Source organism: Clytia hemisphaerica, unplaced genomic scaffold (assembly GCF_902728285.1).
Source record: "Clytia hemisphaerica strain Z4C2 unplaced genomic scaffold, Clytia hemisphaerica genome assembly, whole genome shotgun sequence".
NCBI classification, from domain to species: Eukaryota; Metazoa; Cnidaria; class Hydrozoa; order Leptothecata; family Clytiidae; genus Clytia; species Clytia hemisphaerica.
In genome coordinates this window covers 209939-232016 of record NW_027104529.1, presented here as the reverse complement: position 1 = coordinate 232016, position 22078 = coordinate 209939, and the positions used below count along the sequence as shown (strand labels likewise).

Below are 22078 nucleotides of genomic sequence, written 5' to 3'. Positions count from 1 at the left end.
GGACTTTGTGTGAATTTGCTTTGCTAGTTTTTTCTAATTTTTTGGACAAGAATAGAAGGCAAGGTTCTCTAAAAAGTGGCTCAAGCCGTTTTTTCCGGAAATTATTTTTTGGCCGTAAAAATCTGACTTCCCTTTTGCCATATTTAGGGAAAATGAGCATTTCTCGAGATTGCCTTGGTATTTTTTTCTTATTTTTTGCATAGCGATATAGAATGGTAATATTTAATTTCTGATGGAGACCAAATTTTCAAAAAAATAATTTTTTGGGCAAATTTGGGCCAAAAAGTGCCTAACATGAAGTCATGCTAAAATATTTATTCACCCCAGTATCTACGAGTATAAGTCATACGACTTAAAATCTTAAATTTAATTAAAATCTTAAATTTGCAAAATTTATTTTTGCTAAGTGCACGTGCAATAGAATGATTTATCTTACTATACTAAATGGATTTATGAAATTTTCATGTCACGCTAAAGTCCAGCCCTTGACAACTTCCCCGCTCGTCACATTTGTGCTCATTGAAATCTTCCCAATTTTACATCAGTCAGTCTGTCTGTCAGCACAATGTCTGGGGTGATTTTTTCATTTTTTCAAAATTAGTTTTTTTTTTTTTATGTTTACAATTGGGCCTACGAAAGAAGATGTTGAAGAAGAATTTAAAAGATACTGCTTTGGGACCCTTTGGGCATAATAGTAGAGGGCATTTTGTAAAATCGCTTGACTGTTTTGTTAGAAGCACTTGTTATACATTTTTGGAAAGCTAAGGGGTAGGGGAATCGAACTTACTATATGTTTCCAATTTTTTTTCGGACACTTTGGTGTGATTTTCGGACAAATATGACGGTCTCAGGCAAAAATCATAGGGTTAAAAATTAATGAAATTTTTAGCTCGAGAAAACGGAGACCTGTTGTATATTTTTGGAAAGCTCTCAAAAATTTAGGATTAGAGATATATTGCAAGTATAGGTGATTTCAGTACCTAACTCGAGATATTGAGCTTCAAAAAGAGCAAAAACTGGACAAAATAGCTGTTTCTGGCTGAAAAACACGGTTTTCAAGGGTTAATATCTCGAGTTAGGTACAGAAATCACCTATACTTGCAATATATCTCTAATCTTAATTTTTTGAGAGCTTTCCAAAAATATACAACATGTCTCCATTTTCTCGAGCTAAAATTTTCATTAATTTTTAACCCTATGATTTTTGCCTGAGACCGTCATATTTGTCCGAAAATCACACCAAAGTGTCCGAAAAAAAATTGGAAACATAGTAATTTCGATTTCCCTACCCCTTAGCTTTCCAAAAATGTATAACAAGTGCTTCTAACAAAACAGTCAAGCGATTCCAAAAAATCGAACAAAATTCCCCCTACTATAAGGTACCAGATGACCACGAAAATCTAAAATTCCCGATTTGGCCGTTGAAAATATTAGGAGTGAAGAGACTTGATGAGGGCCTAGAGGGGGATAAATGATGAGTTTCAAAAATGATAGTTTCAAAAATGAGTATGTTTTTTATTGGGGCATTTTGGGTCTAATGACGTCATTAAAACCTGAAAAATCCAATATTTTGAGTTTTAAGAAGGATTTTAAAGAATTGTTGACCCCTCATTTGATCGACATTTAATCTCTTTCAATGAAGTGAAAAAGTAATTACCCTTTTCATGACGTCATTGTGGATCAGAATGAAGTCATAAATCACTAAGTTTGCATTAGACTAGTAAACTAGTCGTTGAAAACAGACCCATATACAAAAAATTCAAGCTCCAAATGTAAAGAATCGAAGAGGTGAGGTTGCGTGTCTTTACTGAATTTCAACGACTAGAAGCTTCTTCCCTCAAAAAACGTTGTTTAATTTTACAACCTTTTTTAGGTTTTTGAGAATCCATCCAACATTTTTGACTAAATGATATTTCATAGTAACATTAAACATGGGAACATATAAATAAATGAGCATTTCCAAAAATGTAATAAACAGAAAGAAAAATAAATCTGTATGTCTCTCCTTACGATTTTAGGTGAAGAAAAAAAGGCGTTAGAAGAAGCTTCTAGTCGGTTATGTTCCTTTTCTCTCACGCGCGCTGAATATTTAATTGTGTGTTTACATTATTTGATTGACAGTTTTATTATAAGTAATAATCGACTAGTTTACTAGTTTAAGTTTGTATTATATGTAAGTTTAAAACCATTTTAAGATGTTTTTTTGGCTTATAAATCCAACTTTTGCCCATTTACTATACAAAGGGCTAATGATGCTTTCAGCTTTACTGATTTAGGTAGGTGCAACGCTGGGTGAGATATTCAACAGTGACACTTAACTGGCATTTGCGATAATGGGAACCCTTTAGTCAATTCTATATCCTAGACCCCATTACTCGAACTTACTCAAACTTGTAAGTAACATACCGGGTGACCCACGAAAAAGTTCGGACCTTTCTCGCCGTTTTGAGGCCGAACAAATGTCCCAAAGTGCTCAGAGTTTTGGTCTTTAAAAAGTAGATATCCTAACTTAAAATTTGAGCTATCACTTTTTAAATTTGACCAACTAGTTCTCTACTTATGACCTTTTAAACTCAAAATTCACTTTTCGGAAAGGGTAAAAACACGTAAAAAAGAGGTATTAAATTAATAATAATAATGTTTTACAGATTTCCAGGCCACCGTGCATGCACATGGGCCTCTATAAATCGCTCATACATTGGTTTGGTTTATTACAAAGATTACTAAAGCGATCTTGTTTTACTAAATATCTTTTTTAAATATAATCCTCCTTGAGGACTTCCTCGCACTCTCCATTTGTAATCGCTCTGCGGCATTGCTCGATTTCTCTCGTTTGCTTTACTTCTCCATTCTTTTACTTGGTCTCTTTCCATTATTGTTAAATCGTCTGTGATGCTCATGTTGGCGTACTTGTCGTACTGCTTCAATTCCCTTAAGTTTCTCATAAATTTGTATTTTACATGCCCGCCATTAAATACAACTTTGATTGGTCGTGTACAATTTGATTCTTTACCAATACGGGAGACGTAAATTGGCTCTGTGTTTATTTTAACGTCGTTTAGGAGTACGTTTACGAAATCATTTTCATCTCTATTGCCATTCTCTTCCACTCCATGGATGATGATGTTAGCTTCCCTTGATTGCTTTCTGTCTCTTCCATTTGTTCTTCGAACCTTTTCGCTGCGAAGTATTTGTTTCATGCTAGATACATTTAACTCGTCATTGGTTTTCGTGATTTCGGCAAACTTTTTTCTTTGAATTTGTTTTCGTTTTGTTATCTGTAGGTTTCGCATTCATGTATCTTCGATTTTCGTGGTAAAGTTAGTTTCCAGCGCTAAAAATTGAGCTTGAAATTGTTCGGCAACATGGTTCCTTTCTTTAACGTATCCCTGACATCTAGCTTGTAATTCTTTACCGCAAATTCAACTTCCTTAATCATTCTCGTTTTTCACCTTGATAATATTTTCGCACGCTTCAATTTCTTTACGGCTATGTGTGCAGCTTTTGATTTTCTCTGATTGGTCCAAGATTTTTCGGTGTAGCTCTTGATCGATGGAACAGCAATTTATGCATTGGTATTTTCGATAGCCTTTATTCAGGAACATTTGTATTTGGTAAGATGGTAGTCCTGTGCATGCATAATGCAGTGTTCGTTGACATTTATGACATTCTAATCTCATTTTGTCGTCATCTTTTATGCAATTTTGTTCTGTACATCGATTTGCAACATTTTCGATTTCATCTCTTGTTGAAATTCTGCTAGGCGATACCGTTCTTTGTTGAAATTTGGTCGTTTTTTTCATGTTTTTGTATTTTATTTTATTAATGCAATCAATTAGAAAATCTCTTATAAATTGACTTATTTAACGAGTTTTATGATATTAATAATTATTAAAAACACCTTTGAAAGTAGTTTTTGTTTAAAACAAGACTAGTTTTTATCAAAATTGGCACTTTCAAGGAATTTTCTCAAAAACTGTATATCAAAAACGTCTAAAAATACCTAATTTGATACCCCTTTTTTACCTGTTTTTACACTTTCCGAAAAGTGAATTTTGAGTTTAAAAGCTCATAACTAGGGAACTTGTGCGTCAAATTTAAAAAGTAATGGCTCGGATTTTAAGTTGGGATATGTACTTTCTAAATAATAAAACTCCAAGCACTTTGGGACATTGTTCGGCCTCAAGACGCCGAGAAAGGTCCGAACTTTTTCGTGGGTCACCCGGTAGATGGATTTTCAGATCAAAATATTTTTGAATTTTACTCTGCTCACTATGTTTTTTTAAGATTTCAACTTGTGTTATTCTTAAAACTTAATTTAATAAAGATGCACCTTTTCAGAATTGGTTTCCTCTTATGTAATCAATTAATTATATGGTCGGAAAGGCATTATGTTTCTACTTTTTTGCTGTTTTGATAGATTACCATTCAGAATGTCAGAATGGTAACATTTCTAAGTTGTAATGTCTCAGAGAAAAATTCTAAAAGATGGCGAAAGAGAAACTTCATAGAACGATATGTTACTGAAATCCAGTTTCAAGTTAGCTGGTTTCCTTCTCCAATCTTCACCTATGTCAGTCCTAATTAACTTTCTTTCAAAACAGTTTAACAGTTAGCAACCTTTCTCTTGCCCTGTCTATTTTGTGTGAGAATGCTCTCTTAATATTGAAATTATTACTTATTATAAAAGCATGTCGAGTTTTATTGATGTTCAGATAAAAAAGGTTCATTTGAATTGAAGTTTTATTGTATAAAAAATGTTCTGATAAGAAACTGTTAGCTTCTGTGAGGTTACTCAAATAACTTTTCTTTTTTCAAAAATTTTTCAGTCAAAACAAAATGGTGTTCTAGATAAATGGTGGGTGTTTTTTAATCTCAATGTCATCTTAAGCTTCAGAGCATAGTCGTTTTACCTCATAAAATTGAAAATGTTAATCTGCTGTCTGACCTGCTGCTAATCTTTTTGTGCCCTTGAATTAACCTAGTTTACTGATATAGTAGTGAACGAAATTTTAATGCTATTGTGATTAAATCTTTTGTGGAAAAATTATAGATTTTCAGTGAATTATACTTTATTTAAAGCACTAACTTCTACAAAGACCAACAAATACTCAAACATAGAGTTACAGGTAGATTAAAATATGACTAGTTTGAGAATTCTGTGCAGTTTACGTGACTAAAAAGATTAGATGGACTAGATGGATTAGATGAGATTCAACCTTTTTCACTGAGAATCCCCCAACAAAAGTTTGCATATTATTGTTAATGTTAAACGTATTAGTCTCGCCAAATTTTAAGAACTTATTATGAAGAAAGAATGCATTGAGGTTCGGAAGAAACTTGATCGAAATCATGGAAGAAAAAAAATATTGACGGAAATATTTTTGAAAGAACAATAATCCTCTTACCTTTAAAAAGTTTCCCTCTTTTGGGGGTAAGCAAAGGGGAAAGTGTCCTCCCTTTTCCTTCTCAGTCAGATAACATTATGATGATTTGTCTTCTATTTCTTCTTTCTTCTTTTTTTCATTGAAAATCAGCGTGAAGAAGGCCAGACCCCATATGAGCAAGTTTATTTCTAACTTTTTGTTTTTCAAGGGGTACTTTTTATTGCAAGTAGTTTTTCTTCTTCAAATTGGCTGTATCTCTTTTTCTTTCTTTCAATATCTTTATCCAATGTAAGAACAAAAGAGGACGAACAAGGTGTAAAAGCTAACTAATTTTTACCTGTCTTTGTAAAAAGAAATTCGGAACTTGTAACGATTTTATATATTCCTGACAAAAGTCTTAAGCGGTACTGTTTACTTTGAAGTTGAATCTTTTGCTCAAAAAAAATTTTTTTTTGTCAATGTGTTATTTCTTCTTTTTTTCTTATTATTTGAGTGTTTTTCACTTTGTTTCATGTGAGGAGATTGCCACCCTCAACTTTTTGAAGATGAGATGAGAAGATTTACAACTTTCTATTTGAGAAAATATTTTGGATTAATCTGAAATGAAAATAAAAGGGTTTAAAACTTGAAGAGGGAGAAAGGAATACGAAGAGTTTGGCCAACGGAAAGAAGAAGGAGAAGATTTTTTCATGTTAATATTTTGTCGATATTAAGATAATGAAAAAGGTTCATTTTGTATTATTAATTATTAAGACTTCACCTGCCGGAGAGTTATAAGGAACAAGATCTTTGAGAAAGGGCCACATCACTTGAAGAAATCAAGGGAAAGAATAAGAGATACAACGCTGCTTTTTGAAAATTGGCACCAATAAAATTAACGTCTTTTTCCAAAAGTCGAATCACTTATCTAACTGTCTCTAATTAACCTCTTTTGAAAATGTTCTAGACCTAATTTTGTACATTTGTGATAAAGATAGTCTTTACAAATCGCTGTTTCTTCTCCCTTTTTTCAGTGTCCTTTTTAATATTTGATGTGATTTTAAAATAGTTCTTACTACTTTGAAACTAACAGAGTGCAGTCAATCTTTCTCATATCTTGACCTTTTATTACTGTCTTTGAGAAACGCAGCACATAGAATAAGATGGGTAAAAATAATAGCAAATTGAAGCCAGAGACCATCAATGATATCTCTTTGAAAACTGGTTACAATGAATTTGAGATACAAGAATGGTATAAAGGTAAGGCACTCTACTTGCATTTCTTTCTTCCAAAAAGATAAGTTCATAAAATTTCTGGCGACTGTTTTGTTTTTCCAACTAAGAATTCTCTCTATGAAAAAGGTTGAAATTTAGTTTGATCAAAGTAGATTTGATATATAGATTAGATGTTGTTCATGATAATTGTGCACTCTTTTTGGTCTTCTTTTGGAGAACGAATAAATCTAGAAAAACTACTCCTCTAGACAGTTTTTCCCACGTGATAGCTAGCTTCAGTGCACAATTATCAGTTTATTATTAGTAGGAGTTTATTCTGAAAGTAAAATCGTTTCCATTCTAACAATATTAAAACAAAAGCTGAAGATGTAAAGCTAGAAAGTTATCATGCACCTCTTTTTTTAATTGTAATTAGGGTAAGGTTTCGTTGACCTTGTTTGGGTCTTTCTTGTGTTAAGAGAACTTCGAATTCCTTGCTAGAAACTTGCAAGAAATTTGCTAAAGTATTTGTCTCTCAACACTAAGGGATTTTACTTAAACTCTGATTTAAGAAAGGAATCGCTCTGATTTAAGAAAGGAATCGTAGTTTTTCCATTCAGTTTCAGTCACATTTTTTTCAAAATTAAGTAAACTGAAAGAATAAGAATAGAATAAGTATTTATACCATCTTGTACAGGGGAATTTTATACATGATGATCGCATTAAGCGTAAAACTGACAGTAGTGTGTTTTTAAATTTTTAAACAAATTGAAATATATATACTGTAGTAAACTGAAAGAATGAAAAATTAAACATTTTAGTAATATAATTTAAGTAGTAAGCTTAGAAAATGTTCGGTAGAAGTCTCAAAATGCGATGTGATTTTAATTGATTATATGGACTGGACCATTTGAGTAGGTTTTAGATATTCATCTTTGACAAATTGTTTGATTGAAAAAAGGTCAAATGACTATGCAGGATATGTTATTTCATTTTCTGTTATTTTTTAAGTAGCTTACTTTCCTGGAGAAATCTCGTGAACCTTTTCCGCTAATAAAGAAACGTCTCTCTGGGACTCTTCTGCTATTTATTGAATTCGTTGAACCTTTTAATCGATTATCGTTCAAAAAAATTTAAAGAGAATTCTGTCAATCGATTATCTTCCCAGGAAAAAAAGGGAAAAAGCCTAAATGAAGATTTTAAAGGGAGGGTTTCATACGATAAAATAAAGCCAATGGATTCCTTTTATCAAAATAGCATATGTATATTTTTACTACATATAGAGATTTAATTGGGGTTCAGCCTAAAATCTATTCTCCCCAATCTTTGAACTAATTTTTCTACCTTTTCCAGTCAAAGTCAAAGAGGTTTTTTTCTTATTTTTCCTCTTTTCCTGAAGTGCAATGCCTCAGGATTTCTTCAATCAGTAAAAATTTAATTTTTTATCCTCGATGCATGAGCAAAATCATCAAGATATCTATCATAATTTTATCAAAAGAGGGATTTTGTTCACATTTAAATATCGAAAGGACTTTTCTTATAAAAGCAACAAATCTCTGTAGATTCTCGGTTAGTTGTTCTTATTTTCTTCTCTTCTTAATCGATTTTCTTTAAAAACTCCCATATTGAAATCAGTCTTAAAAGTTTTCTTCAAGTCATTTATCAAAATTTGGATTCTGACTTAATACCAACCATACAGGTATCTGAATTAAAGATTTTCGTTGACATTGCTCTTTATCAATATGAAGTCAAAGTTTTGAGCAAACCTGGTCAAACATGGAATTTAGTACAAAAGGAAATGCGCAATCTGAGGTTCTAAGGTCGAATTACAGTAGAAATCAAAGATTGCCTTAAAATTTCCTGTAGATTAGAGACTATATACCCAGAAAATTATTCAATTATTATCATAGTATCTGGTTTATTTGCTCCTGGGGTATGACAGTTCTTCGTAAGGAAATGATGAGATCACTCTAAAGGGTGTGGTGTAAAAACCCCAGAGAAAAGAATAATAACGATTTCAAACAAGCATGTGTGTCTATTATGCGAATAAACCACATTTATAAAAGAAATACATATTAAGATCTTTCGGGAAATTTTTTCTAAAGTCTATTTCAAAGAAATTGACAGTCCACACGGTGACACATTGATAGAAAGTTACAGACCTCCATTTTGCCCATTTTTGGCCATTTTTAGTCATTTTTAGTCACTTTTAGCTTACTTTGAAGGTCTATAACTTTTGATCCAAAAAATATATAAAAAATATGTGAAAGTATTTTTGAAATCAGAGAAGTCCAAAGTAAGAAAAGTGTAAATTCAAAATTTTTAATCCAGTAGAAAAAATCTTCACTTTTTTTTCATTTTCATTTTCCTTTGTCTTTTTCGAAATTTTTGAAAGGTTTTGAAGCCTAAATATAGCCGCTTAATATTATCTTTTCAACGAGGTATTACTTTTAATTATATCTTTTCTCCTTCAAGAGCAATGTATCAAAACGTGCGGACTGCCAATTTATTTTGGAACAGACACAGTCTAACCTTTCTTATAGAAAAATTATCTCAGTAATAGTCCCTTAATTAAAATGTAGGGAAGGGATGATATTTAATTGTTTGTAACGACAAATTCTAATCATGTCAGTCTCATTGATTTGGAAGCGAAAAATGGAAGAAATGCACTTTTTTTTATAAGAACATCAAAATTTTTCTAATCCTAAAAACGTTCTTACTTTCCCCCATTTTATGAGTATTTTTGTCCATTCCTCTAAGAAATCGGGTGTTTTAGAGTCCCAAAAACCTTAAAAAGTTCTTAACTTGTTCTTAACATTTTGGCCATCGAAGCCTTATGTTTTTATATAGTTTGTTCTCATAAAAAAAACGTGTACCTGACTTCAAAATCTGTCTGCAAAAACTGCTTCTCATCATGGCTCCTTTAAGCGTTTTGACATTTGGGAGTGATCCCGAAGAATTTTCTGTTGATTAACGTTCTTTAGTCTGTCCTTTATAAATCTTTGGCCTGGAAGTCTCCTATCCTTATATACTTTGCTCTTCTTATAAACGTGTGGTATGTATGATGTTGTAAATTCAGCATGTATTTATTGTTATTCGAGTACACGTTTTTTTTTTTTTTTTAAGAAACTAGTTTTACCAAGCAGCCTCAATGTTTCTTAAGAAATCGGCCTTTTGAGCCTTAAATGTTTCTTACATGTTTCTAAACTTTTTGACATAATCAGCCTGTTTTTCATGCAAAGATTGGAAGGTTCTAAAAAAACCGAGTTCAAAAATGTTATTTTCTCATTCTCAGCCTCAGCATGTTTCTTAGATGTTTCTTAGTTTTTACGCATTCTGAGCCTCATGTTTCTTAAAAGTGTGTTTCTTAAAAAAAAACGTGTATCAATTTATTTTGAGCAAACATTTAAATTCTTTCTACTGTTTCAGTTATAAAAGTTGTAAACAGTCGGTCAATATTCAATAATCTAGAATGAAATCATGTACTTTTCTGATCATTTATCAAGATAATCTCGATGATTAAATTGATGATCTGTCTGTAATTCTTTTGAGCTACGTGTAGAACATTCTCTGGCTCTGTTTTTAACTTTTGTTTTACAAGAAGGCTGATTATGTTTTTTAGAATTTTAAACGCGATGATTGTGGATGGTTTTGAATGGTCTACTGTATCGAGCAGGGTTTCTCTCTCTATGTTTTTATAAGAACACTCAAAATTCTAGAAGCCTTGCTTTTTTAGTTTTAAAGTTTTGAAGTGCTCCTAACCTGTTGTTACTAGTATAAAGCTCTGTTATCATTAACATTGAGTACTGTTATTGGTTTTGGCTTACGCAAAGCATAACCTGTTGTTATTCTGAGTATTTTATATTTCTATTTTTGATCAATTACCTAAAGAAATTGGAGTCAGCAAAGCCATAAAATGTTCTTAACTTGTTCTTAATATTTTGGCCATCGAAGCTTTAAGTTCTTATATGGTTTGTTCTTATAAAAAAAACGTGTACTGCACCATCAGTTCTTTGAGAAGATTTTAATCATTAATTAAAACTGACGCTTGAATAAAATAAGAGTGTCTAACGATAATGCAATCCAATAATTTTTGACAAATGTTTGGTTATTTCTTTCACTTTCTTGCCTCAAAATTGTTAAACGTCGTTTTTGAATGAATCTTTTCTGCAAACAAACCTAAAGTCCACATTTTTTTTATAGTTTGCGAAAAATCTTTGATCAAATGGGTCGGTTTTTCACAAGGAATTGTTAAGTCTACTTAAGTATTTGTACCAAAGATTTTTGGAGCTTGTTCTGTATGCATGAGACATGAAATAATGAGTTTCTCTTTGAATTGTAGTGGTCAATCTCATTATAACAATCCGATGTTATTTCATCAGCACGTTATGACATTTTTTCAAAATTGAGCAAAAGCCTCTTATTTCTTTTGTCCTTGATAATGATGCTCGTCATTATGTATTTTATGCGAAGGTATTTTGTTTGAGAAAAGCTGTTCTTTTTTTTTTAACCTGTCGACAAATCACTGCGTGATATCAGAGTGGTGCATTTAAAATGAATTTCTTTCTGAGGGAGGCGTTCATTCTTATTCTGCATAGTGTGATTTCTCAATGCATGGATTATAGTTTGTAATAAATATCTGACCACCGGTTCTATAACATGCAAAAGATTTGTGTGGGTTTTCTTTTTTGTATGTTTTTGTTATTGGAAAGTTAATTCTTATGATTGAGGTAGTTCCGTACCTGGAACTTGAAACTATCATTGTGGTAAATATTATCATGATTTGGCAACTTATAGTGTTCTGTTTTACTTTGTTTCATTTTGATTTTGCAGACAGTTTTATGTGATAATAGCAAATGTTATTGATCTCTTGTTGTTTATGTATTTTTGCGCTTTTATCCTTGCTGAAGGTTAGGACTAGGGCCAACCACTATGCAATGACTTTTTATTGCTCAAATATTTGTTGTCAACTTTATGGCTTAGTTGTTGTCCTCTTCCTGCTCTAAATACGATATCCTTGTTAAGAAACGTCAATGTTTTGACTGTTATTTATTCAATAAACTTTATAGTCGTCTAATCATTTAATTACACTTCATTTCCGAGGACGCCGATATAACTTGATTCAAAGTTTTAGTGTTTTATATGTGTACAGTTTGTAGATCTCGATATTTGTTTCGTGATGAGAGAGTTTTTATGAATGAATATTCTTCAAAAAATTGTAAAGCTGTTGGTTTTCCTTACTCGTTCGAAAAAAATTGAATTAGACCTGGGATACACTGTGTACAGTTTTTCACCTAAGAAAAAGAGTCCATTCTTGAACGAATGGTGGGATGTTTTATAAAGGCTTTCTCCATCTTTTCTTTTCGCTTTTTTCGCCTGCCGTTTATTTTCATAATTCTTTGAGAAAAATTTCCGTGACTCTGTTTTATCTCTATGTTTACTACGTACTTTTTTTGTTACTAACTATAGAAGTACTAATGAAACTTTGAAGAGCTAAAAGGTTGTGTTATTTTTCCCTATTTTTGACCAAAAATTTTCTAAACTAGGTTTGTGGGGCATAACAGCGAAATTATCTTGGTAGGTGTGCTGTATAGAAAAAAGGATATGTGTATGTTATAAAGGATGAACATATCTCCTATCCTTTATCATTTTGTTCAACATTTTTTTGTCAAATTTACTCTACGCATATGTTGCTATGAAGGTTTGTTATCATATTAAAACGCCTTAATACTGATAGTAATTAAAATTATGCTTGCAATAAGTAGTAGGCACATTTGTTGTTTCTTTGAACTCGCTTTATTGATAAAATGGAATTCCTCAGTATTCAGATAAAATAGAGGTTATGAAAATATGTTATATACCATTAATAAATTTATTAAACATTTGAAGCTCAGATCCTCGAAAGTCGAATACTTTGTTTAGCCTTGATACCTCAATTTTCAATGGATCGTGTTAAATATTTGATTTCTTGTGAAAAAAATTCTTTTCACCCTTTCATTTCTTTCTTAAATGTTATTAAATTCTAGAAGAGAGCGACTTTTTTCCTTGTTCCGCAGAACATTAAGCTTGCAATTCTTTTGGTTAGTGAAAATTTCCATCTATCGAGGATAATATTTACATATTTGGCAAATATATTGGGAGGAACCATGCTATTTTACCGTTTGGATCTATCCAAATTTATCTGTTATAATTTTATGCAGAAAGTACATCTAGTCTTGCTGAAAAAAAATTATAATAACTTACATAATGTCGTGCACAATCTGAAAATCACAATCGTTTGCGTTTGTCGAGTTCAAAAACTTTTTTATTGCATGTTTTCTCAAACCAATTGAATTTTATGTTTCACCATTTTTTCACCAGGTTTGTGTATTGCAAAACCACTGAGAAGTTACAGACAGTTTGCAACAGCCTATCAGAGTAGAAAGTTTATTGAGTTATATAAAAGACCGCACTATATTCTAGGAGATAATGAGGGAAAGAAAGCTTAGAGTGAGGCTTGAATTAGTATTAAAATCGACTTTTAAAACACCAGTAGGAGATAAGAAAATCAATTTCTCCTAAAATACGTCTCATTTTTTAATCTTCTCTTTTGACAGAGCTAAAGATAATCTTGTACTAATTATTTCTGTCCAGTGAGTATTTCTGAAAAATGGGAAAACAAAACAGTAAACTGAAGCCAGAAATTATTAATGATCTTATCGAACAAACAGAATTTACTGAGCACGAACTCCAAGACTGGTACAAAGGTGGGTATTTATCATTTTTCTTCATCACTGTCTTACTGGGCCGGCTAGAATGTTCTGCTACTAAGTAGCCAAATGCAGATCGGAGAAACCTCTTCTATGGCTTTGGAATTTTAATCTTGTTACACTTTATAAAAACCAGTACAATTTTGTTGAGGCTCGACTGTTCCTTTTTTCGTGGTTAACCTGAAAGAATTACTATCTTGTTATTGTTTTTAGCACAAAGTTATTATGATTTTGGTTACTTTAACTCTTTTTTTGCATTTTTGAGCCTCGTTGTTTTTATAAAATTGGTCTAAGAAAAAAGTGTATTGATAAGAATCCAGATGAGATGGCCTTAATGTCTTAAAATGTTTTTCTGGCTTTCCCGGTGGAGAAGGTTTTTTGTTTTAGTTTATTTATCTGTCATATCGTTTACATGGGGAGAAGAATTGCATCGTTTCTTAGAAATAACTCTCAAACTTCTATTTTGTTGTTCGTTGGAAAGCTGACAAAGTCAAATTTAGACCCATGAGAATCAACAATAAACCACTACCTGCTATTTCTCACTTCCTCTGATTCAATCTTTTAAATCTATAATCAATATTTTGCTCTTTCTTTCGACCATAGGTTTCTTGAAGGACTGCCCAGATGGTACTTTAACTGTTGAAGAATTCAAAAAGATTTATGGGAACTTCTTTCCATACGGTGATGCAGCCAAGTTTGCAGAACACGTCTTCAGAACCTTTGATGCAAACGGTGATGGTAGAATAGACTTTCGAGAATTCATTTGTGCTCTTTCCGTCACTAGCCGAGGTACTTTGGAACAGAAACTGAAATGGGCTTTCTCTATGTATGATTTAGATGGAAACGGGTAAGTTTTTCTATTACTGCTTTCTCTTGAAAAAATTAGAAATTAATGGATCAGATTTTCAAAAATTTTGAAACGATTTTCTTCAGCCTTCTCGTTGTGTGACAACCATTTAAAATTTTTTTTTGCAAAGATGAAATTTGATTTGATGTGAACAAAACTATCATAATTATAAATCTAATTTCATCTTGTTCCTTCTAGTGATATTTCCCGCGAAGAAATGTTAGAAATCGTTCGCGCCATTTACAAAATGGTCGGTAATGTCGTCAAAATGCCGGAAGACGAAAGTACGCCTGAGAAGCGAGTGGAGAAAATCTTTAGACAAATGGATAAAAATACGGACGGTAAATTGTCCTTACCTGAGTTTATTGAAGGTGCAAAATCTGACCCATCCATTGTCCGACTATTACAATGCAATCCGGACACTGGTGCAAGTCGCTGATTGGCTGATTCATCATAACGAGTATTTTATTTGTCTTTTTGTTATTTGTTGATTTTCAAGACCATGTATAAATGGAATGTTGAGTGGAGGTCGTTGAATAAGCTGCAAAGCATCCAAACAATCCAAGGGGACCTTATAGTATATTTACCACAATAGAATGGAACAATTATTGCATTTCGGGAATATCATCTTCAGTATTGTAGTAGGAGCAGTGGGAATCAAAAACACATTTTCTGAAGAAAATTATATATTTAGTGTTAGTTAGTTTCAAAAGCATTGAATTTTAACTTTTTGATTTCATTTTTTCCAACAGAATAATTTTCTTTTCAAATTTAGCTAGGCGTGCACAGATGAAAGTTTCTGATCGATTAAATTTTATTATATTTTTTGATTTTTCCCTCTCTGAATCGCCAGTTCGTTCACCGTCAGTTTAATATTTATTTTTATGCAATCAATCAGTGCAAGTAGCTTACCCTACATTATCATTATGTCTTTAAAAAGAAGTTTTTCTTTTCCAAAATATTTCGTTCAATAATTTTTTAAAACTTGTACTTAGTGTGAGTTATGGATTCAATTATTTGTTTACAAAATATTTTCATTGCTGTCATCTTTATTTTCCTTCGCCATTAAGCTCTTTGACATTTGAGTCCTCGAGCTTCGTCACGAAACCCTTTTGGACTTCTGTAATCTTTAGCTTTGTCCAATTTAATCAATCAAAAAACTGTGGTTATCACAAAAAGTTGCATCTGAAGACCGATTGATTAAATTCTTCATTTCTTAAAAAACAAATTTCCATCAAAATTGTTGTTAATAATTGTTGTTAATTCCTTTAATAAACTAATAGCAAAACTTCATAAAAGCGTCGAGTCAGCGATTTGCAAATTTGAGACACGAGACAAGAGCTTCTGCAAACTTTGTTGAAGTGGTGTTTGGCAAAACCGATAAGATAGAAACAAAACTTCGATTATACTTATTGGTCTAAAAGTGAGATTCTTAGAGAAACCATATTTTCATATTCATAACTACAAATTTGCTCATTGAGCCTCATAGATTTTTAAGGTTATTATGGTGCCTAGAAGATATCTTCTAATAATTTTTCTCTGCCAGTTTTTCATGTGCCTACTCCCATTTTTCATTTTAGTCGAAAAATAAAAATGTAGAGATTTGAATAGAAGCAAAACATTACAGCTTACACAAGAATATTCAAGAGGTCGTTGAGTTGAAAGGTAAGTTAATCTCGATTGAGCCAATAGCAAGTGCCACAGGAAAAAAGATTCCTTACAAGATTTGTACTGGATTTTTCTATCCTTGAAGTACATGAAGTTTTAATCGATATATCGCAAACTATCGGCAATTTTACCCCTGCACCTGCTTCGATGTGATAATTAGGTCTAGTTTAGACGGCACACTTTTCGCCCTGCAAAATATTCTAATTGTGAATTAAAGTTGGCATAAAGTGGGCTGTCTAAAGTCAATGCATTGCCATCTTTTGACGTCAATGCAATGTCTTCTTTCAATATTTTCCAAGTAAAGGTTTTAACTTCCAACTTTGTGCCCACTTTCAGCCTACTCTAACAATTAGAATAGGCAAGGTAGAAAGTCGGCCGTCTAAACTAGAGCTTAGATCTTATCCATGTGTCCTGCATTTTTAAAGGTCACATCAATCTTAAAGTACTTGCATTATTGACAAGATAAACTTTCAGTTTCGACTTTGTTTGTCGTTGACTTTTCTTCAACCAGCTTGTCTCACATCCGCGATCATCTTTGTAAGGAGATTTGAAACTCGCAAGAAAATCGGTGTTGCTAATCAATAATCCTTAAAAAGCTCAACATAAATTCCTGTTTAATAGCTGCTAATGAATCAAGCAGATATCATTCCTAAACCAATTTCTAGTTAACAGATTGACCCATCGGGTGGCCGGAGATACATCTACTTAAATTGTGTTATAATGTTCTATCTCTACAGGGGTTTGAATTTAGAATACCCTCCTTGTTGAACTTTGAAAAGGGTTAGTAATTAGGACATTAATCCCTTATAGATTTGAAGATATCTAGAAATCCTAGGATTAAAATGTATTATGATATTACCATTATTTCTTGAAAAAGGCATAAACAGGATTTTTTACCATAATATTATTTATTCATAAATATACATCAAAAGAAAATTATTCCAACATTGTACCGATTACATCCCCAAGAAAAATAAATCCAACGAAAGCTGTTTGTTGACTCTCTGCTATTCTAAATAATCAATGGTCGTAATATATTTGGATTGAGTCATTTTTAATTGAGCTCATAACTAAACTGTTTTGGTAATTAGCCAAGATAGAAGGATGATTTCACCAAGTTTGTAACTCATAACTCGCGATTTTTAGCTCGTGAGTTTTTCTCTTTCTTTTTTTATTTACAGCGCAACAATGAACGAATGGTTTTATCTTTACTGGCCACCTCGAGGAATTCTTCCAACGTTAAATATCCATCATGGTCAGTATCTACGGATGAGAAAATTTTGTTGACTCGCTTTTCCGGTGTACTTTCATCTTCCGGTAATTCTACGGTATCACCCACCATTTTGTAAATTGCACTAACAACCTCCAACATCTCTGAGTGCGAAATTTGTCTACAGAAAGATGAAAAGAATGAATTTGTACTTTCAAGAGGAATTTTGTTTCTTTTTAAAGGATGGAGAAATTTGTATCCATAATCTACAGATTACTGAGTAAAAACAAGAATATACCCTGGATCACGCATGCAATCGTGAAATATTACAAAAGGTATCTAAATCTCAGCCTTTTTCATTTTTAATTTTTCCACAATCAGGGCTGGAGAGGGTACGCCGTCTATCAGATGACATTGCTTTTTGCTTTCGTATCTCTGGGGCTGAATCTGATTTTTCATACACGATGCTTATGCGCCCCACAAAGCCACCCATAAAAATAACTGTACGGCCTTCTTTTTTATCTGTCATGAAAATAGTTTTCAAGCAATTAAAGCACTTACCCATTTTTGTCTAAATCGTACATGGAGAAAGCCCATCTCAATTTATCATCAACTGATCCCTTCTTGAAGACAGCAAGGCCTGTCATGAATTCTCGGAAATCCACAAATCCGTCGTTATTATTGTCAAACGATTGGAAGATTTGTTCTGCGAAAACTCCAGCGTCTCCATTGGGAAAGAATTTATTGTATATGTTTTTGAATTGCTCCACATTCAGTTTGCCTGAGGGATAGTCTTTAATAAACGCTGAAAAAAATAAAGTAATCTTGAAGTGAATTTAGCTATTCTTTCATCATTGACGTTGATGGATCTGAAAACCTTCTACAGTATTTAGACCTAACAAGTTAAATGTCATTTCTTTTTCAATTTGGTTGTAATTTTTGAATAATTAGATATCATGCTAATAGCTCGTGATCGATGAGTTTTATGATGGTAGTTGGTATTGTGGCCAAAAGGATTACAAGGAATATTTGCCTCTTCAATACATAAACAAAATTCCAAAAGGAAAAACAAAAGTTTTGGTCACACTTAAACATGCGTTTACTTCTGAGGTACTTAACATTTCTCAACAATTTTCTCATAATATTGTTACACACGGACAGCAGGTTTGCATAAGTTTACGATCATCATTCCACCTACGCATGCGCTACAATAATCTGTTACGCAATCACCGAAGTTTTGTAATTTTAGATCATGCATTTTTTTTGACTACAAAACGTGACAATTTCCTAATTATCTTGAATTGGGGTCAACTCCCGATAAAAAGTTTAGATTCGAAAAATCAAATGTTGAAAATTTTCAGAAAATTCAAATTCAAAAAGTTCAAATAAAAAAGTTCAAAAAATCGTCAATCGACTAGAACCATTCTTTGATTTCTCTGTATAGGAAGAAGCTTATATCATTTCAAATCTTTTGGGAAAATTTTTTGTTAACTTAAACAAAAATTACAGAGCCGAAACCTTTGAAGATGTACAGAATTCAAAATACTTAAAGGAACATTAAAACTTTTTTCAAGTTTTCTTAGGGCTTTTGTCTCCCATACTTTCAGGTTTATTGGTCAACTAGGTGTATCTGAATTTTGACCAACGAGGAAGCCGTCTGTTGTAGTCAAACAGGTAAAATTGAGGAACGCATTATCTGACAAATTTAAGTAATGAGCCAAACAAACAGGAAATGCTGAATTTTTTGGAAGATTTAAAATTGTCTTTTGAACGAACATGGTAAAGAATGATGCTAGTCAAGTGAAATCTTGTTTGCTTTAGCTATGAGGATGAGAAAAAGTAAAGACAGGGTTTTCGAAGAAAATTCTACCCCTTACCTTGGTGCCAATCTGTCAATTCTTTTTCACTCATTTGTGTTTTGTCCCTCAAATCGTTCACTGTTTTACGATGTAATTTCGACTTCGATTTATAATTACCCATATCTTCTTTTCAATATCTTTCCAACGCACCGATACCAAAAGATCCAATGTTCTGAACGCCTCTTTTCTTATCAAAAGTCAAACTACTTTGCTCCACTTGTTGAAGTTTCTTTTTGATCTGTAATCTAAAGACAAGCGATCATAAATAATGCAATGACAAACAAATGAAAACATTCACTACCCTCTTACCTCAAGCACCTATCAAACGCGCCAACTCATTGGTTCAATTTCTCTCACCACCAATCATGTCAAATAGAATACCTCCTTTTAACAGTTGTACGAATATTTCTTTCTAAAGTCCTTGAAAATGTTTCTGCTACTATGTCTTTACGTAAATTCAAGTCAAAGATGACGCCAAATATTTCCGTTACAACCCGCAAGATACTCTTCAAAGTCAGTTTTTCTCTCGTTGTAATAGTACTAGGTTTCTGTTTATGTTGAATCATGTTACTGACTTATCTCTTCTACCGGGTTTTGAAGTACCTCTTCCAAATAATTTCTCTAGGAATAAATCACTTGAGCATGGACTCTTTTTTTTCTCGTGAGGAATTGCATGCCTGTAATTTAGAAAAAAGACTATGGTCTTTAATACTGGCCAAGATTATTTCTGAAAAAAACAAACCAAACAAATGGTTTGCCCTCCGTCCGGCTAGAAATTAGCTTAGCCATGTAGGCTTTAAACAATAATCTTCAGAATATTTAAAACAACGCTTTTAGCCTGACTGTAACAGCAAATTTTCCTCTCTTCCAATATTCTCAGTTTTTGAATTATCATCTTCCAGCCTTTGAACTCTTCTCAGGATTATGGAGGACAAAATCGGCAACTGTTCAGTCAATCAACACCTACATCCCCTGCAATGCAAATCTAATGTTTATTTATCGACCAAGTATCTTTTTGCCTTAATCTTTTCCATCTAAATGCTTTTTCGACTCTCTATTGACAACTTTATAATATAAGCTTTATGAAAGAAAAGCTGAGAGCAATTCTCAAAATGAAGAATTAAAAAATTACGTATTAGACTTTAAGAGAATGGGGTTCTCATTCAAGTAATGGTACTTCACAGAGGAATTCCCTTTGATTGTCAAAACACCGCGCTCTTGTGTTGACATTTAGTAAAATGGGGTTTCAATCACCCTTCAGGGTTTAGTTAGTAAAATTGAAAGATTATCGTCGCTTTTTTCAACATCTTCTTCTCCATATATTCCATATATATTCGTCTCATATTTGATTGTCATTGTAACACAACAAGGAAAACACTTTGTATTCCAATACTCACACACGAATTTTTACAATAACGTCGAAAATTTCTGAAGCTGTCGGATATTTATTTTCAGCATTTTGTGAGTATTTCAGTGTAATTTTTTGTTCTTATAACAAGACATCTATATGGTTACACTTCTCAGTTTGCTGGGAAAGCTCAAAAAGGCAAAATAAGAGTCAAAAACTTCTACCCAATGTTTATGAAACGTGCTTTGCAATCACTTTTTGAAGACCTTGACCATGGCCTATTCATCTATACAGCAGCAATGCTCGACGTGTATTACCCAAAAACAAACTGTTCATTGGTACATGCGCTTCTTGTCAAAGACCGGAATCTAATAATGAAAACTTTATTCGCCTTTTCCTAAAAGCTCCTGTGGTGTAGCAACATGTTTAAAACTAACCAGTTGAAATGAAAATGATTTTGAAAGAGTCACATTTAGTCATCTCTTTGGAAGAGTTTCATTTAAAAACATTAAAAAATTACAAAATATGAACATTAAATATTTAAATTTAAAAAGTTGAAATTTCGTTTTTCCTCAAAATTAAAATATTCATTCACGTTGCGAACTTAGTGGGATCCAGGTTTGGTGATATGAACTCCGTTGTATAAACATGCATTCCATTGTTCGTTGAACAACAATCCTTTTGGACAATCAACACAACCAACAGTCACACCTTCCCAGCATGCAATGTAATGTTTGTTGTTGTCTGAGTCAGCAATGTTTCCACTGAATTTTGGTCCACGGTGTGGGCATTTGTCAGGACAGAATGAGGTGACAGCAGGGCTGAATGTAACAGTCGACACACATTCATCTGAAAGAAAGGAAGGAATATAAGTTAATTAGAATAAGGTTCAGAATACTTGTAAGTTCGCATGGGTTTGAAATCATATAGGTCTTCAGGTTTTTTAAAGTTTTTCAGATCGCTATTTTAAAATAAAAGCATTTTCCTTACCATGAGCACTGTAAAGACATTGGTTGCATCTTTCAGAGAATTCAAGATTCTTTGGCCAGCAAACTTGACATGAAGGTTTTCCATCAACACATTGAACGAATTGGTTTTTGACATATCCAGAATATGGTCTGTATTCGAAATTTCCATCGGGTTTTCCATTACACAAATATGATGGACAATCAACATCTTTGGCAATATGTGGTCCTTCTGCTGCTTGTGGAACTTCCAATGCCATTGAGACTAAAAAAGAATGAAAAAAATGAGCTGGCTGACACTATCTTCTTTTAAAGAACCCCCTACCTACTCGATAGTCTGCTTTATTTCGTATCTTTCAATACGTGAACCGAATAAAACTAATTGTTCACATTCAGGAATAATTTGAAAGTGAACATCTAGGATACTTCTGATTTGTAAAATCAAAGAGACAAATTGCAAAGACCAGGCTCAATTGTGAAGACTTTCAAAGAGCTTTCAAAGTATAACATAATTGGACTTACCGGCCAACAAAGTTGCAAGAACTGTGAATTTCATCATTTTGAATGAATGTTGTGATTTTTCTTCACCAATTGAATGATTGTGAATGATGTTCGGTTGTTCAGATCTTCCACATTTTATATGGTGGCGTTATGTAAGAAATACACCAAAACAAGATCGTTAACTTTCTCCTGTAATTTCCGAATTCCAAAAATTATATTTCAATAAAAATTAAAGTAATTAACTTGTTTATCAAGTTTTATGCTTGAGGTGGTTGACAGTTTGATTAGCCTTCCGACCAACGTTTCATTGCAACTCCCTTACATTTTTCCTGTGTAATATCCGTTCTTTT

At 32.6% G+C, this 22078-nt stretch overlaps 5 protein-coding genes and 1 long non-coding RNA gene across 7 annotated transcripts in view; 2 read left to right on the top strand and 4 right to left on the bottom strand.

Annotated features, from left to right (window-relative positions):
- LOC136822176 (uncharacterized) overlaps positions 1-5592 on the bottom strand; it is a 28452-nt gene extending 22860 nt beyond the window's left edge. Inside the window, exon 1 of the mRNA XM_067078419.1 lies at positions 5409-5592. The gene's annotated coding sequence lies outside the window, so the exon portion shown is untranslated. The remainder of the gene's footprint in view (positions 1-5408) is intronic.
- LOC136822132 (uncharacterized) overlaps positions 1-22078 on the bottom strand; it is a 237764-nt gene that overhangs the window by 167634 nt on the left and 48052 nt on the right. The gene's annotated exons all lie outside the window — the stretch shown is intronic.
- Positions 6190-15208, top strand: LOC136822177 (neurocalcin homolog). 2 transcript variants are annotated; one of them, XM_067078421.1, is made up of 3 exons: positions 6190-6626; positions 13934-14177; positions 14376-15208. In XM_067078421.1, the coding sequence occupies exons 1-3, from the start codon at positions 6530-6532 to the stop codon at positions 14614-14616; spliced, it is 582 nt and encodes a 193-aa protein (XP_066934522.1). In that variant the 5' UTR covers positions 6190-6529; the 3' UTR covers positions 14617-15208. The 2 variants fall into 2 exon arrangements, with proteins under 2 accessions (XP_066934522.1, XP_066934521.1); XM_067078420.1 differs by lacking the exon at positions 6190-6626 and adding an exon at positions 13178-13327.
- Positions 16727-19182, bottom strand: LOC136822158 (hippocalcin-like protein 1). The gene is made up of 3 exons (XM_067078399.1): positions 18933-19182; positions 17617-17860; positions 16727-17236 (listed from the first exon to the last, which is right to left on the bottom strand). The coding sequence occupies exons 1-3, from the start codon at positions 19033-19035 to the stop codon at positions 17017-17019; spliced, it is 567 nt and encodes a 188-aa protein (XP_066934500.1). The 5' UTR covers positions 19036-19182; the 3' UTR covers positions 16727-17016.
- LOC136822159 (uncharacterized) overlaps positions 17231-22078 on the top strand; it is a 40759-nt gene continuing 35911 nt past the window's right edge. The window contains exon 1 of the mRNA XM_067078400.1: positions 17231-17390. The gene's annotated coding sequence lies outside the window, so the exon portion shown is untranslated. The remainder of the gene's footprint in view (positions 17391-22078) is intronic.
- On the bottom strand, positions 20729-21852 carry LOC136822209 (uncharacterized). The gene is made up of 3 exons (XM_067078451.1): positions 21750-21852; positions 21253-21492; positions 20729-21111 (listed from the first exon to the last, which is right to left on the bottom strand). Exons 1-3 carry the CDS (start codon positions 21784-21786, stop codon positions 20867-20869), a joined length of 522 nt encoding a protein of 173 aa, XP_066934552.1. The 5' UTR covers positions 21787-21852; the 3' UTR covers positions 20729-20866.

Coding starts and splice junctions, on each gene's coding strand:
- LOC136822177 (XM_067078421.1), top strand. CDS start 6,530: ATGGGTAAAAATAATAGCAAATTGAAGCCAGAGACCATCAATGATATC. Junction 6,627..13,933: donor GATACAAGAATGGTATAAAG/GTAAGGCACTCT, acceptor TTTCGACCATAG/GTTTCTTGAAGGACTGCCCA. Junction 14,178..14,375: donor TATGATTTAGATGGAAACGG/GTAAGTTTTTCT, acceptor TGTTCCTTCTAG/TGATATTTCCCGCGAAGAAA.
- LOC136822158 (XM_067078399.1), bottom strand. CDS start 19,035: ATGGGTAATTATAAATCGAAGTCGAAATTACATCGTAAAACAGTGAAC. Junction 17,861..18,932: donor ATTGACAGATTGGCACCAAG/GTAAGGGGTAGA, acceptor TATTTTTTTCAG/CGTTTATTAAAGACTATCCC. Junction 17,237..17,616: donor TACGATTTAGACAAAAATGG/GTAAGTGCTTTA, acceptor ATCTTTCTGTAG/ACAAATTTCGCACTCAGAGA.
- LOC136822209 (XM_067078451.1), bottom strand. CDS start 21,786: ATGATGAAATTCACAGTTCTTGCAACTTTGTTGGCCG. Junction 21,493..21,749: donor TCTTGCAACTTTGTTGGCCG/GTAAGTCCAATT, acceptor ATTCTTTTTTAG/TCTCAATGGCATTGGAAGTT. Junction 21,112..21,252: donor ATGTCTTTACAGTGCTCATG/GTAAGGAAAATG, acceptor CCTTTCTTTCAG/ATGAATGTGTGTCGACTGTT.